A 15908-nucleotide genomic window follows, 5' to 3' on the forward strand; every position below is an offset into this window, starting at 1 on the left:
CAAGCGAGCCCCTGGCTGGAGCTGGGGAATGGCTGCTCTGTGTCGAGGGAGCGGTGGGAAAAAGATCAAAGTTCCCCAAGGAGCAGGCTGAGCAGCTCTGCTCGAGACAGTGGAGGACACGTTGAAGTGTGCGCTTGTTTGTCTGTGTGAGCGTGTGCTTGTGCTGGGGTTAAGAGGAAGAGGCTATAAAAGCATTAGCAGAGTATAGGGAGTTTTCAGCGCTGATATGTCATGTCTTTCCTCACTTAAAGACAAAAGCAGCACTGAACTCTTTCCATTTCCCAGCCTTTCGTTGCACGGGGCAGCGGCCCCAGTCTATTCACAACTATACTTTCTCTTTTTACTGAGGTAGTTATCTCTGTTAAAATGGTGTTAAACTCCATTTGAAGTTGCAAGAGATCATTCTGGACCTTCACTATTACTGGCTGCAATGGTCTGTCCCTTCATATAGCAAGTCACAGATGACTCTATCAGCTTTGGCCTCTGAAGTGGCAGAACACTGTCCCAAAAGTGCTGACGTCTGCCGGATGATGTGACACACGCTGGCGGGCTGCCGGGAGCGACGGGGGGCTGCTGGTTCTGCTGAAGGACAGCACAGCCCGAGCCGCTTCTGCCAGCTCCCAAAGTATGCCCCATGTCCTTTTGCTTCCTCACTTCCCTCTCCTAAGCAGAACCGGTGTTTAAAAGGGAAGGAAATAAATCAACACTGTAAAATAACAGTTCCTTAAAAAAATGCCTCTCTCTGTGGATAGCACACAGCTTGCTGAGCCCGTCTCCTCTGTGCCTCAGGCCTTTTGCCAGCTCGGTTCAGTTCCTTGCCAGAGAAGCAATGGAAGTGTGTCTGTCCACTTTGGCTTGCACAGAGCGAGGGTGAGCCCAGCAGCTTGGAAAACACCAAGCTGCCAAGACCCACATGGCTGCAGGGCTTTCAGCTGGTCCTGGCCCCGGCTCCACGCTGCCCACCTCTGCCACAGGACCCACCACTCCTGCCCTGTCCCTCTTCCACTCCTGCCTTCTACTAAGACACGTGTGGCCGGCAGAGAATAACCGACACTTTATTCTGCCTTGGACAATGCTTTTCCCACTCCTCTCAAAGCCTTCCTGTTTTTCTAAAGCTAATCTGGCATCTGCAAATGCATTTTAGTAATGGCACCTATTCAGATTAGTTTCCTTTTACACATTGATGAATTCCACCTGCTTGGAGCTCCCTCAAATCAAGGAAGACAGACTACAGATGTTCAGAGAGCACAGGGCCTTGGGTCTTTGATTCCCTGCACCATACAAACATGATGCTTGCATCTCCACCTTTTTTGAATGTATATATGCTACGTAAACTGTAGATAAGCCCACCTGCAAGTATACTCAAGTGGCATGTTAAACTGTTGGCAGTGCAGCTGTACTAAATGGTATTGTTTCCTCATCTGGATTACAAGGAATTTGTTTCAAATGGACAATGGATCTAAGCTTGAACTGCTCTTGTTTCCACTGACCCTCTCATATAAAACTGCAAGGCAGATCCTGGCACTGAAATACAAAATCCAGAGAGCTGTTCAGCTCATCCTAGCTAAGGGTGAAGCCAGCGTGTCCAGAAGTAAGTTGGTCCTGGACCTGTAAGTAGTTAAAAAAAAAAAGCTGTGGTGTAATTAGAAAATCATGTCGCCCGAGCTGTTTCAATTACGTGTGGTATATTCCTGTAGTGCAAAAAAAGTCTAGACAACGATTATACTGCCTTTAAAGATTCAGGATTACGATAGACAACTGTTTAAAGTTCCTGGGAACTGAAATACAGAATATCCTGCTCTTATTAAAGTGGTATGTTCTGCTCAGTGCATTAACATTTTATTTCAGCTGCCTTAAAATAGGTATGCAGATAAGTGTTTCTATATACATTTTGTCTTTCCAGTAGGTTTGCCATCTATTTGCAGTCTATTTTCAAATACACGCGACTTACTCTAGCATGAAAAGCCAGTGTTGAATCACACACATTTCAGCAGTCTTTTCAGTTTGTATATGAGGATTTATCGTCTTTAATTTAGCAAGTTTACAGAACATAGCCAACTGCTTTTCTTTGCTTCCAAATAAAGTATGGAAAGTACCGTCTGTAGCAAGGGAAGCAGAAGATGAAAAGGCCCATCTGGGTATCTTTTTTCTGTTGCAGCTGTTAAAAACTGAAACCCATTCTCTGTCAGAAAAATAGAATTCCGTAGTTAATATGAAAAGAAGTCTTTATATGTTATTTACATAATGCATAGAGCGTGTGGCTCTTTCAAAAACCAAACCCATTCCTGCTTTGGATAAAGAAAGACAACTGCAAGAAGAGCACAATGAAAAGACAACGGAATAGGAAGCTGGAAGATTACACAATTACATACGAAGTTCTTATTCTATGACTTACCTACCAAGCCAAAATAATGAAAAATATGCAAAATGGTCTCCAGATTTCGCATAAACAGTTGAATTACTTTGGGTGAGGTTACAGTCTCTATGTATAGGAACCACCAGGGAAGAACTGTCATTCAAATAAACAACTGAGTGCCTCCCCATGGCACCACCACAGGGGGAACCAGGCCTATAATGAAAACAAAGTTGTGTTGCAGGACTTCAAAGACTAAATGAAGTTTTGTGTTTTACCAAGATAAATCAAGGCACCATCTGTAAAAATGTGACATTATAATTTTTAGCATGGAGTATACACAATGCATGCTTGGTTATATCCAACAGCAGATGGGATCCAGGTGTTAGATCAACTAGAAAAATTATATAAAAAACCTGTTAATTTTGGAGGAGAAAAGGTATGAGCACCCCATGAAGAAAGGCTGAGAGAGTTGGGGTTGTTCACCCTAGAGAAAACAAGGCTCTGGGGAGACCTCATTGCAGCCTTTCAATACTTAAAGTTTGTTACAATTGTAACAAACTTTCAGCTTTTTTAATGCTTAAAACTAAATGCACTGATCATCTTGTTAAGGGAAATTTTGCTTTATAAAGGTACAGATTCCTTGCAAAGAATTGGGAAAATTAAATATATGTTTTAAGACTTTTCTGCAAAGACAGGGAGAGAGCACATGTCAATATTTACTGTTCTCACTAAGTCACTACAAGATGTTTGTTTTCATCTCTGAAAGTAATTTGCAAAGTGGAGTTTTGCTGACAAAAGGTTAACTCTTGAGAGGTGGTAAGCACCTGCTTCTATGCTAAGCCAGCAGAACCTTTTTCTACCTTGAATGCCCCAGGTCTGGCCAAGTGCCATTAACTCAATAAAACTTTTTAAAACTGAAAGGTAATCTAAAGCGGGGTGGGGGAAGAAGACCCATATATCATGCCTAGGACATCTTATCACATGTTTACTATCATAAAATCCTAGCACTGATAAAATGTTTCAAAGGAAGATAGCTGCTAGCCAGTCATCTCCAGAAGAGATTTTTCCACCTCTCACTTATTCAGGAAAGCAAAGCTTATGGCCTGTCCAGAACCCATCCCACATGTGTTCCTCTGCTTGTCTGAGGTTGGGAATCTGCATCCCGACCTCTCTGGACCAGAGTAGGCAGCCATGCAAACCACTTTGGGCTGAACCATGCTGCAGTCACTGCCAGGAGAAGGTGCTGGGGGGATGTCAGAGCCTGTGTGTCAGAGAGGAAATAACACCAAGCGCATTCATTCGAAGGTAAGCAGCAGCTCAGAAAAATACCAGCAGCAAAAGAGACAGAACGTGATCTGGCACAGGAAGGCAAGTGCTGCTGCTCCAACCTGCATTTCTCTCAGGCTTGACCAGGAGAGGGGCACATGCTGTACTGCCTGTGCTGCAGGGCAATCACTACAAGTTTCGTGTTTACACTCCACAACATATTGAAAAGTATTCCTAAATGTGCTATGGTTGTGATGCTGCCACAGAGGAAATGCAAATATTCATCTTGCAAAGTGCAGGTGCTATCTGAAGAAGGTATAGGCTCATCTTAACAGTATTAGAAAGATTTTAAAATGCAAAGTATTTATCACTTGAGATTCCAGACCTTAAACCTTTCTGCAAGGCAGGCAGATGTTTCTTCATCCCCCCAGCTTCCATACCCAACAAGCCCTCATAGGAGGATGGTAGTACTTAGCCTGTCACAATAATGATGCTCCGCTGCTGGGGCTGCAGGTGCAGGGCAAGTGCTGCAGCAAATGCCATAACAAAGTATGAGCCAAACAATGATGCCAGGAAGCGCTCTGAGGATACCTTCTTTCCTCCTTGGACATCTCAGTATCTCTGGTTTCCAGACCAAGGGCTGTGACTGTGTGTGGATGCTCATGCTGTCCTCTGCCTGCCCTTAGCCCATCCTCACTTTGGTCTGATCTACCCTGGAGCTGACAGAGAACTTCCTTCTTCTCTTGCAGCACATGAATGTTGACTGCAGTAGCTAATCTGTCTCACCGTTTCCATATGAAGAAAAACGAGGAAGGACCCTGTCTCCTGGAGGAAAGTCCTATCTGTTAACATTAAAAATCTCTACATACCTCACCATATTAGAAATGGGCTTTTTTACAGCTGAGAAATGTGTTCTGTGTGCCTTTTGTCCCTGTCCTTATTGAATGTGTATCACGATGTTTATAATATTCTTCACACAATCTTTATTCCCATATTCTGGTGAAGACCATCAGTGTTCACAAATGCAGAATAACTACTGGCAATTAAACTGCCAACACAAGCCTTCAAGAAACGTACAGTGGATAATACCCTCCTACCTATGTTTTTTTTATTACGTAGTACCTGGGGGTACCAGTCGATAGGAAAGGACACCTGACTCCTATTTGTGAAAATGGTGGTTTGTGGGTTACGATTTGTATGCACCAGTGGGATTTTGGAAGGAAACAATTCAGCACTTAAGCACATTTCACGATTTTCAAGTCTGGCAGGGGAAATATGTACAGTTGGCAGCCAGTCATAAGTGATGTTCCCCAGGGCTCAGTTTTGGGGCCAGCTCTATTTAATATCTTTATCAATGATCTGGATGAGGGGATTGGGTGCACCCCCAGTAAGTTTGCAGATGACACCGAGCTGGGCAGGAGTGTTGATCTGTGTGAGGGCAAGAAGGCTCTGCAGAGGGATGTGGACAGGCTGGATCGATGGGCTGAGGCCAACTGTATGAGGTTTAACAAAGCCAAGTGCCGGGTCCTGCACTTCAGTCACAACAACCCCACACAACGCTACAGGCTGGGGGAGGAGTGGCTGGAAAGCTGCCTGGCAGAAAAAGACCTGGGGGTGTTGGTTGACCACTGGCTGAACATAAGCCAGCAGTGTACCCAGGTCACCAAGAAGGCCAACAGCATCCTGGCCTGTATCAGGAATAGGGTGGCCAGCAGGACCAGGGAAGTGATTGCCGCACCTCAAGTGCTGTGTTCAGTTTTGGGCTCCTCACTACAAGGACATTGAGGTGCGGTAGCGTGTCCAGAGAAGGGCAATGAAGCTGGTGAAAGGCCTGGAGCACAAGGCTTATGAGGAGTGGCTGAGGGAACTGGGGTTGTTTAGTGTGGAGAAGAGGAGGCTGAGGGGAGACCTTATCGCTCTCTACAACTACCTGAAAGGAGGGTGTAGTGAGGTGGGTGTTGGTCTCTTCTCCCTAATAACAAGTGAGAGGACAAGAGGCAACGGCCTTAAGTTGTGCCAAGGGAGGTTTAGGTTGGATATTATGAAAAAATTCTTCACCGAAAGCATTATCAAGCATGGGAACAAGCTGCCCGGGGCAGTAGTGGAGTCACCATCCATGGAAATATTTCAAGGATGTGTAGATATGGTACCTGGGGACGTGCTTTAGTGGTGAACTTGGCAATGTTAGGTTTATGGTTGGACTAGATGATTGCAATGGTCTTTTCCAACCAAACTATTCTATGATTCTATATATGCCTAAAGAGATCAGGAAGATTATTTTTAAACATTTGATTTTTTTACAGCATTCATACAATTCCTCTTAAACCACTGTTTTCGTTTTTAAAATTAGCATCAGTATTTGTTTCCTGTGTGAAACCTGGTTTGTGTCTGACCAATTAAAGTGAAGATAAATGTGTCAGGAAGCTGTTTTCAATACAGTACCTCAGCCACAGAATAGAGCTTCTCTGAATAATTGAAATGAAAGTCTGTATCAGTAAAAATAAATTGCACAATTCAGTTGTTGCTGGAAAATTACTACTGAGATTGGCAACTTGATGCAACTATTTCTATTACTTTCTATTGCATTAGGTGAGATAATAATTACTTCGTAAGAAGAGTAGAGCAAACTTTATTTTATTCTGTATTGTGGATATCAAACAATGCTGCTAGCAAAAGATTGCCTTTAGGGCAGGAAAATGTTTTATTCTCACTCCTTTTCAGTCAACAGTCTTTCTATTGGTTCTGCCAACAAGGATGCCAATTACTGTCAAGTAACATTTTGGTACTGCTGATGAGATACAAAAACAAGGAAGCATAGTATGGTGAAATGAATTTACTGAACTAAGAGATAGAAAAATACCTTTTTTCTTTTTCCTTTTGCAATTGGACCTAGATTTCAGTGACAAGGGGGCAGGGAGGGGATGCGGGGCAAAGAGAGTACCACTCTTGCCATTTTACAGTTTATAACCCCAGTTCTGTACTGAGAGTTCTCATTTCGAGCTCCCTTCTTAGAAGAAGCCAGCATTACACAAGCCTTTAAAATGCACAGGTCATACCCACATGCTAAGGTGAACCCCAAACCAGTTCTGTATTAATTCTGCACTTTCATCAATATTCCTAACACTGTCTAGACAAATTGTTTCAGTGAAATCCAGAGGAGAACAAAATCTTCTGCTTTGGAGCATGCAAAAGCACATCCCCTGGTAAAAATAAATCCCAAGGTCATAATTGAGTCTTATTTTACTTCCAGCTTCCTCATCAAGTCAGTGTGAAATCCTGACTGAGTTACCTTTGCCCCAATAAAAGCTGAGCGAGGAAGATGACAGTACCTTGAAGTGAGAAGGCCACTTCCTCAGCAATCAACTAATTCCCGGTGCCCTGCTTGTCATCACTTTGTGAGTTTCAAATCTCGTTCTAACAGGGTGCTTTGCACATGCTCCCGACTGCTAGAAGAGGATGGGGAGAGTACAAATCCGCAAAACTCGCGAGGGCAATCCATAAAGGTGAGCAGGAACAGCTCAGGAATCTGCCCAGAAACCTGGCTTGGTGGGGGTAACATTATTTCCCCACCAAGGTGCACTTGCCTTAGTTAATGAAACAATGGTTGATCTGCAATAAATGTCACATTCTGACTATCTTAGCTGTGCAAAGATTTCAATAGCAAAGTAAGTCCAGCTTTGCATCAAGTATCAAGTTCTGATTTCATTTCCTCTGAAAAATCATCAATAGCAGCATAAATCTACTCCTCTCTTCTTTATTTTTTTTCCTTTTTTGAAGGCAAGTTTACCTCCTATATAATATACAGAAAATGCTTGGGTAAAAATAGGAATGAAATAATTGTGGCTGTAAAGAGGAGGGGTGGCATACCTGCCCTGTCCATCAAGCTCCAAGCAGTTGGCACTCTATAAATCGTAGGAAGCACAGGGATAATTATAGAACTGGAAGCTGATTACTGTAAACATTGAGAAGTAGCTCCTAGTAAATGGACACTAAAGATGATGTGAACATGATTACAACCATGAAGGAATCACACAGGTCACTTACGCCCCCATTTTTCTCTATTCCTTAAAACTAGATTTTCTCACAAAGCGACAAGCAACCCAGTCAATCTAGCACCTTGTATATTAACAACCTGTTAGTATCATGAATTGTGTGCTTTCTGTCAGAATTAGTGTTGATTTGACAACATTCAGATCACCAGGCTCTGATTACTTTCCCGTTGTGCATTAAGCAACATAGCTAACAGCTACTGCCAGCTTGTTCTGTCATCTCCTGGCACCCCTCCATCACTCCCAGAGGCCCTGCAACATGTTTATGGTGGAAAACACCTGGTCAAAGAAGGGCAACTTACACTGGGAGTAGATGATGACAATATGTAAAATGGGTTTTAGGGCCAGAGGTGTTAATTTCTTCACCCTCAGGGCAGTATGGAGAGAAAACGGTCTCCTCCACCCTCAAGAGAGGGAGGTCCTTGGTGAAGGTGCATCTGCCAGCCACATCGTGCTGGACCATGAAGAAATATTCAATTCCCACCTCAAAGAACTTACACCACCAGGACAAATATAACACTTCAGCTGAAAGTGATTCCCTCTTTCTTGCCCAAACATACTAGAACAACTCTGCAACATGATCAAGAGGAAAACTGCTTTTCTGGCATCAGATTGTGCTTTGCTCCTGTCCTCAAGATATACAGAACCTGTCATTTTTATTCTACAAAGAAAATCTAGCTTATTTATTGCTCTAATCCCTACTTGATCCTTACAAAGCTCTTTACCTCAATTATATTTATCACTGATAGTAAGTTCTATAAGTTAGTTACCACAAGTGTGGAAGCACTGATCTGCATCCACATCCTTATGTTGTTATTATCCAATCCCAAATTCTAGCTGTATTTTGCATTTGAGGCAGAATTTTCAGAACTAAGACAACAAGCTTTTGAAAAAGACATCCTCTTATTAAATAAAGTTACCTAGACTCCTCCCTGAAATTATTTAGAACTTCTGACATATTATGACCAAGAAGATAAGAGCCCCTCCACATTATTTGACCTGAAGAAAGTACTACACAAAAAAAGTGTGGTTTTTGCTACCTGGCAGTAGATTTCTCACCATGCTGTATAATCCCGTGCTCCAAAAGTCTGCGGCCGAGCTGCTCTGCCTCAGTCCGCGTCGTGGCCTCTCCTTCCTGGATCAGCCAGTCAATGAACTCTGATGCCACAAAGGTCCGTTCATACTTCACTCCTTCCTCTTCCCGGGCTTGCAAAAGGGTATTTTCAGAACTCATCAGCCTGGTATGGGGGGATAAAAAATTGGTAAGTAAAATGGTTCTTCAGAAAAGCAACTCCAGATCTGTTCTGGCAAATCTCACTGATATTAAGCAAACATATGTAAACCTTCCACTGACTTACTAAATCTTTCCTCGAGCTATCAGTCTGAACTTAGGATGTGAATTATAACTGCTTAGTCAAAAAAATTAGGCTTTATATCCCTGTGTGAAGTTATTGCCTTTTTTTGTTCCCTAAAAAACCCCAAGGTTTTTCAGTGTCACATTTTGCCTATTTAGTTCTTTAGCTTCTCTAAAAGCTAATGTATAATCAACTTGGAAACAAAATTAGCCTAAAAGCACCAGATTGTGACTAATGTGTTCAAAAATTCCTAATTAATTTTTACAGTTAGCAGGACTATGCCCTGAAGTCATGTAGATGGTTTTGAAAGTTCTCCCCATAAGCTTTAAAAGAGCTGCAGAAAAATTCAAGAAGAAGAAAAAAGGTAGCTCTGTGGTTTGAGTGGTTGATAAATATTTAGCGTCCAACACCCAGTGATGCAGCCGCAATCAGTGAAGTTACAGACCTGAACACATTTTAACATTTGAGTTTCAGAGTCTCTGTGTCTCAGATGGCTCCGTGTAACACCAGAGTTCAGAGGAATATCACGAGGTGTCTCTAAATCTCCTAGCAATTGGCATGTACTTAGCTTAAGTACACTAATAAAATTCTTCTCTGTTCAAGTAACCTAAAAAAATGATACAGTATAAAAAAAAAAAGAACACAAATCCTCAGTATTTTGTTAATGCAAAAATAACACTGACAGTTTGAAAGAGAAGACAGGTTGAAAGAAGAAATTATAACCACTCCCTTTCAATACAGACTCCCACTATAGTCTCCTTATTTATTAATCTCTTCTTTCTTCATAATTATCTTCTTGATTATAGGCTAATAATAGGACTAGTGGTAAGACTTTCAGAATAATAGCTCAAGAATGGCATGGTTATTTTCTTCCATGTCAGACTAACAAGTCCCCTCCCTTCCCCAACTATTTTGACATTAAGGGCATGACTGAACTACAACAGGAATATTCTGGACGTGTTTAATCTTTGCCCTTCAGATCAAAAAATTGATTTTCATGTAAATTCATATGTGGGCCATCTTTTTTTGAACTGCCAGCATGTCCAGAGTTCATGGAATATAATATCACCTCCTTTGGGAGGCATCAGAAAAATCTATGCCACAAGAACACAGAGAAAAGTTTAATTTGAAATTACGATGACAGACAGGACCCAGCCCTTGTGATTTCACCTCAATGATTTAATCCCTTGACTTTAAGTAGACGTAACCAGAAGCCTGAACTGACCGGATCTGACCACCAGGCAGCAGATCACCAAACCAGGCAAAGACTGCTCAGCCACAGCTGTATGCCAGTGGCAGATACAATGAACCGCTTGTTTAGATGTTAGTGTGTCATTGCCAGCACCTCTGAGCCGAGTAAGAACTAAGAAAGTCAAAATTAGCTGAAGTCAGGGATGAGGCCAAAAGCAAGAGTATGGGCCACAGGGGACAAGGGGTTGACTCCAGAACTCTTGCGAAGACTATTCTTTTCCATATTTTGATTTACAGACAGTGCTCCAAGGGACCATCTTTAAATGTGTCTCGTTCACCAGGCTTTTTTACCTCCAGAAAAAAAGCTCATGTCTTTTCCTACCATCTGCTGCATGGTTACCCAGAACTGGTTACCCAGGCTCTGCAGGCACCAAATAAAAAATCCTTAGGATTGTGTTAATTGTTCTTTGATGAGACTATAATTAGTTGACCAGCTCACTGAAGTCACAGATAGAGAGGTCCTTGAAAATGAGATGCTAATCGTTAAGATTTTTACAGAGACACAAAAGAAATTTGGAAAAATATCAAGTGGAAAAACACTCAGCTTGACATTTCACACCCTTCTGCATGTGCCCAGAATAGCACTGCAAAGGATTTGGACTTGTGAACAAACAGACACGATAAATTGACAGTTTAACAAACCCAGAAACAGCAATCCACAGCCTTACACCACTAACTGAAGTAAATCACTGCAACTCCATGGCTGTCAACAAAGCTGTACCAATTTATATCAGCCAAAAACCTGGGCTTTCATTAGCCAGAATTGGAAACTGCCTCTATCTCTTCCATTTTCTCCTTGTTTCAAAAAACCATGAGGATATTCATGCCAAAACATATTATTTGCTAAAACTGGTGTTATCCTGCATTAAGTGAATGTATTTAGCCAAACATTGAAATTCAAAGCCTTTTCAAAAGAAAATTTTAACCTTGTTTTATCTAAATAACTGCATCAGAGGATAAATTTGACTTAACCACTGATGAGTTAAAATGAAAGTGATTCAAAGAACACAGTCTCAGAATAATCTGAATGATTTCCTGAAATTAAAACAATAAATCAGCACTTCTTTCACTGTGAAATCTGGTTGAAAAATCTCAGTTGAAGTCAACATCAAGAGATGACTTTACAGAACTGACTAGATAGATCAAATAAGATAAACATGTTTCGTGTTCCACAAACCCCCCCCTGCAAATCTTTAATAAATCCAGCACAGACCTTTCATAGTTTGGGGTTGTTTGGTTTTTTTTAAATCAAGTTGTACAGGCATCCTATTTTTATGGTGTTTGCAATTCTCAGTAGGTTTTGGTCAGGCACAGGGGATTGTTGAACTGATACCATCCTTGGACCTAATAAACTATTCAACAATAAACTAGTCAACAATTTTCAGACAAGACTGTAGGAAATCCATTAGGTTTCATCTCTAGTTAGAAACTTGAACCTCAAAGTGTATTTACAGAAAGGATTAACAAAGTTTGCAATGATGTGCAGGGAATCTGAGCTGATTTATGATTTTCGGTGGAAGGGAGAATACAATCAGAGACTGATTTTAAATCTTCTAATTGCACAGGTACAGCCATGGAAGATGTCCACTGTAGGTGAGGAGGTAATGCCACAGGAAAGGAGAATACAAGCTATGAGGAGCTTTGTGCTCACACAGAAGGGAGACAGGGAAAGGGAGCTCCTCACCATGGGCACAGTCCTAATGTTCCCGTGACCTAGGGGAGAGCACAGGGCATTCACCCAAAGCAGCTGTCTGAACGCAGGGAACCTGCCTAACACATCCATTCCTCTGCCCATGCAACAACCTGCTGATCTTCCTAAAGCATTTTGCTCATTCTACGCATTGAGGGTACAAATCTGCATGGACTGATGTTGGATAACATGCCCGCAATTTTGGCAAGCACAAACTACGCTGGCTTCCAAACGTAACGGCGCTCCAGCCCTAAGGCAGTGGGTGGAGAAAAGCAGGAAATAGTATTCTGTCTGTCTTAAACCAGTTAAAGCCTAGTGAAGATCAGCAACATCTACAAAATTAGACACAGACCTGTAAAATATGTTGGATTCAGACAGATTTCCTTTGGCATGGTTGCATTTCTCTTGAAATTAGGCCTATAGGCATTCTGATAAACAAGTTGAATATACTGGTGACTTTACAATGAATACTTTTCCCCAGTTGTTGCCATTTGGTAACTATTTTAATTGCACTGCATTAATATTTGCTTTCTCAACACTATCAGCATATAAAAGATATATGACACATACAGGCATTTCATTGCAGAGCTCTTTCTGTAGTAGTCTGACTTTCAGTATTAGACTTTGAGTTTAAAATGCATCCAATGAAATGGCGAAGGACTTACTAACAAGCGTGCATGGACAAGGGACCTAACGACATCCGAGTGCTCTGCTGTAGCATGGTGTTTGCTGCAATAAACAAAGTGAAGGCCAGATAGCCCAGGTATCTGTTCTTATGTCCCACTAATATAAAATATTTGCAACGCTCCATGGAGAATTTTTACTAGCTTTGACTGTCACAGACTGGTTTTGAAATGCCACGTATTTTTAATCTATAGTATATTTAGCACGCAGGGCTGGTTTAAAAAGTTTCTGAACCCTTTAGATATGTTGCCTAGGAGCAACCACCTCATGAGGATGCAGTTATATTTAGTACAGGTGCTGCTTTTGGCATTAACTCCTTTTCCAAGATAGGAACAATCTATACTGTTACAAATATTTTTCTGCTAGTGTAGTGTTGGGCAAACTGGACACTAGACATTGGTTTGGGGATAGTTCTCCATGCAGAGAAACGGGGATGGAAGCAGACACTGGTAGAACAGAGTTCTTCCCACTATGGCTCCTCTCATGCAGAGGACTGTTAACAGCCTCACCAACAAAAAAATATTTTTCTAATGGAAGAATAGAAATAGAAAAATAGAAAACAAATAGGAAAAAAGGTTTGCCACTGTAGACAATTGATTGGCTTCTCATTGTATGGGCCAGGCCTGCAGGCACTGAGCCTAAAGGAGCAAATGCTGTGCTTAGAAAGGCACAGAAGATTTTGGAGGTAAGTGATTTAATTCACCTGTCCCAGTGCATCCAATGAAGGATTATTTCCAGCAGTGTATCTTCTTGTGGTTTACAGAATTTTTTTTTTTTTTTTCACTTTAAATAGCCACAGTCACTGACTCTCGGGGACTTTTATATGATGGGTGAAATGAAAGGAGTGGCATTTACAATTATTGCCTTATATTTCAGTTCAATTGCTCTTTCATCAAACTGACCTTCAGAGCCTTCTAACCTTGAAAACAGTATGTATCATCAGCTTTTAAACTTGGGATTTTCACAGTGCTTTATTCTAAGAGGGAAACAAAATTTCTCCAGCCAGAAAACACAGCACCTCTCCCTGCTGCTGCGTGCTTCTGCTCTAACTAAGCAGGAGAATGGGTGGCATTCAATCTAGAGCAATACTTCAAGCTTTTTGGTAAATAAGACATCACTACTTTTGCATTAGTTTGTAGCATATGCTAACATGATTTTACTCTCTGTGCTTGAAAGCATCATGTCACAAGCTCTATGTCCTGAATGAAAATGTCATTAATTATAGATTGGGAAATAAGGTTAAGTTGCCTAGTTATTTGATGGAAGTAATCCAGTGGGATATTCAGTATCTCAGTATAATCACCTGTTTCAAATCTTAATTAGATGCTCTTGGATGGGTTTTTTTTTTTAAATTACTTTTAATATAACCTTTCTGATGTAGACGTTTTACAGACTGGAACATTGACAATGAATTTCACCTATTATTTAAAATCATACCTCCTGGTAAAGCTGTAGTCTCAAGAGATATGTAGCCACTTGTTCAATGCATTTTGATGTACTAATATTTTAGGTCTTGTGATTTCAGTTTTACATTACAAATCATCCTTTAGTAATTACTTTTACAGAAAAGAGTGCAAGGGCTTAAATTTACATTAGGTTCTCATATAGGGTGCATTTATAACCCAGAACATCAGAAAATGCTATTTCATTTTAAGCAAAATGCTACAAGTGAACATGGTAGAAAAGCAGAAGAGAAATGGGAAAGAGGGAGCAGGGTTACCAACTAAAGTCACAGGATTACCCAGACCTATTCCTGCATGATTTGAAAGCTTCTGACTATTCAAAAACAGATTAACAAGTATCATTTGCCTCCCGTGGTGCTATTATCAACACATTATGGATACTGAATACAACATACTTTTCATACAGCCTTTGTCCTCTCATGAACACCTTCACCTCATTGTCCAGTGGAAACGTCCCATCGTCTTTTCGGAAGCGGTAGAATAGCTTGACATCCTTGAATTCCTTATGCTCATCACAGACTGAAATGTAAAATAATTTTTAAAAAGTCTTCATTTAGCAGGTATCGCTGCTGAACTTCAAAGCAAGCACGTATGGAATCTAACCCCCTGCATTTCTGAGCGTACAACTTCTAAAAATTCTAATAACTAATAAAAAGCTGGAGAAAACTTTCAGGTAGGTATACAAATTTCTAGGTGAGGGGGATAGATGTCCATCAGTTTTGTGAGTATTACTGCAAACATGAAGAGCAAAAAAAGCATCCATCTGCTATACACCCAGAAAACCTTCTGAAGAAAACAGGCTGTTAGCTTGTTCGTTTAAAAGGCCACCAGTGCAGAACACTCAACCGTTTAAGGATTGGCAAAATTCTTAAAGTTACTTGTATCAGCTGAACAATGCTGCAGGAGACCTGGGATTTCCTGCAGAAACAGTTAAAATCAAAGCCTTGTGCCCTCTTTAAATTGTCTCGATCACCCCGCCGTGCCAGCTAGCAAATGGTAGGTACAAATGGTAGGACAAATACCAAGAAGGGTTTATAAGACAGTAGCTGATGATGGGCTCTTGCAAATGCAGAAGAGAGCTCCAGCAAGGGCATACATGAATGGGAAAGATATCTCAACTGAGCTGCTCCTCACAGAGTTTTCAGCCACATGCACGGGCTCATCTGCACCACGGGAGCAGGAACTGGCACCCCTTTCACTTGACACAGGAGTTTGAAAGGATGCTCTGAGCATCCGGCAGAACGTGACTGTACCTCTCTGAATTTTCCCCAGCTCACTTTGTAAACTATTTTACTAAATTTGAGTGCAATCCATGAACATTTTCAAGAAACACCTGCTGTATGTGTAATACATTCACACATATATATAAAATCTGCATGGAAGTTACAGTGTGCAATTGGATCCTGAGATAGAAAACACCTGAAGGTTGTTAAAGCTTTAAACAAGCATTCAGCAATAAAACATCTATTGCTCAATTAAATTAAGTCACTCAGGCATCCACGCAACTTTTCACTGACATTTTCTCAACAGAGGATTAAGCAGTCAGATTTGACTACCCTATAATTACTTTATTCTTCAACTATCTACCATGAGTCCCGGTTTCCATAACAACCCAGAATTTTAATTTAATAGCCAAGCAGAAGCTGTAGAAGTGGCACTCATTCAATATGTGCATTTCTTACTTTAATTAAGGTGGTGTTAATGTACTGCAGATAGCAGCAGTATTGCTGCACATACAGTGACTCCTGCATAACGTCAACATTCATCTGTTCCCAGTCACTCAGTTTTCTCTTA

At 41.2% G+C, this 15908-nt stretch overlaps 1 protein-coding gene across 1 annotated transcript in view; it reads right to left on the reverse strand.

Moving 5' to 3' along the window:
- Positions 1-15908, reverse strand: part of DEPTOR (DEP domain containing MTOR interacting protein) — a gene marked incomplete at its 5' end in the record, with an annotated part of 47354 nt that overhangs the window by 29307 nt on the left and 2139 nt on the right. Inside the window, 2 exons of the mRNA XM_010174017.1 lie at positions 8731-8909; positions 14510-14633. Coding sequence (XP_010172319.1) covers positions 8731-8909; positions 14510-14633 — 303 coding nt within the window. The remainder of the gene's footprint in view (positions 1-8730; positions 8910-14509; positions 14634-15908) is intronic.

Source organism: Antrostomus carolinensis, unplaced genomic scaffold, assembly GCF_000700745.2.
Source record: "Antrostomus carolinensis isolate BGI_N321 unplaced genomic scaffold, ASM70074v2 scaffold16208, whole genome shotgun sequence".
NCBI lineage: Eukaryota > Metazoa > Chordata > Aves > Caprimulgiformes > Caprimulgidae > Antrostomus > Antrostomus carolinensis.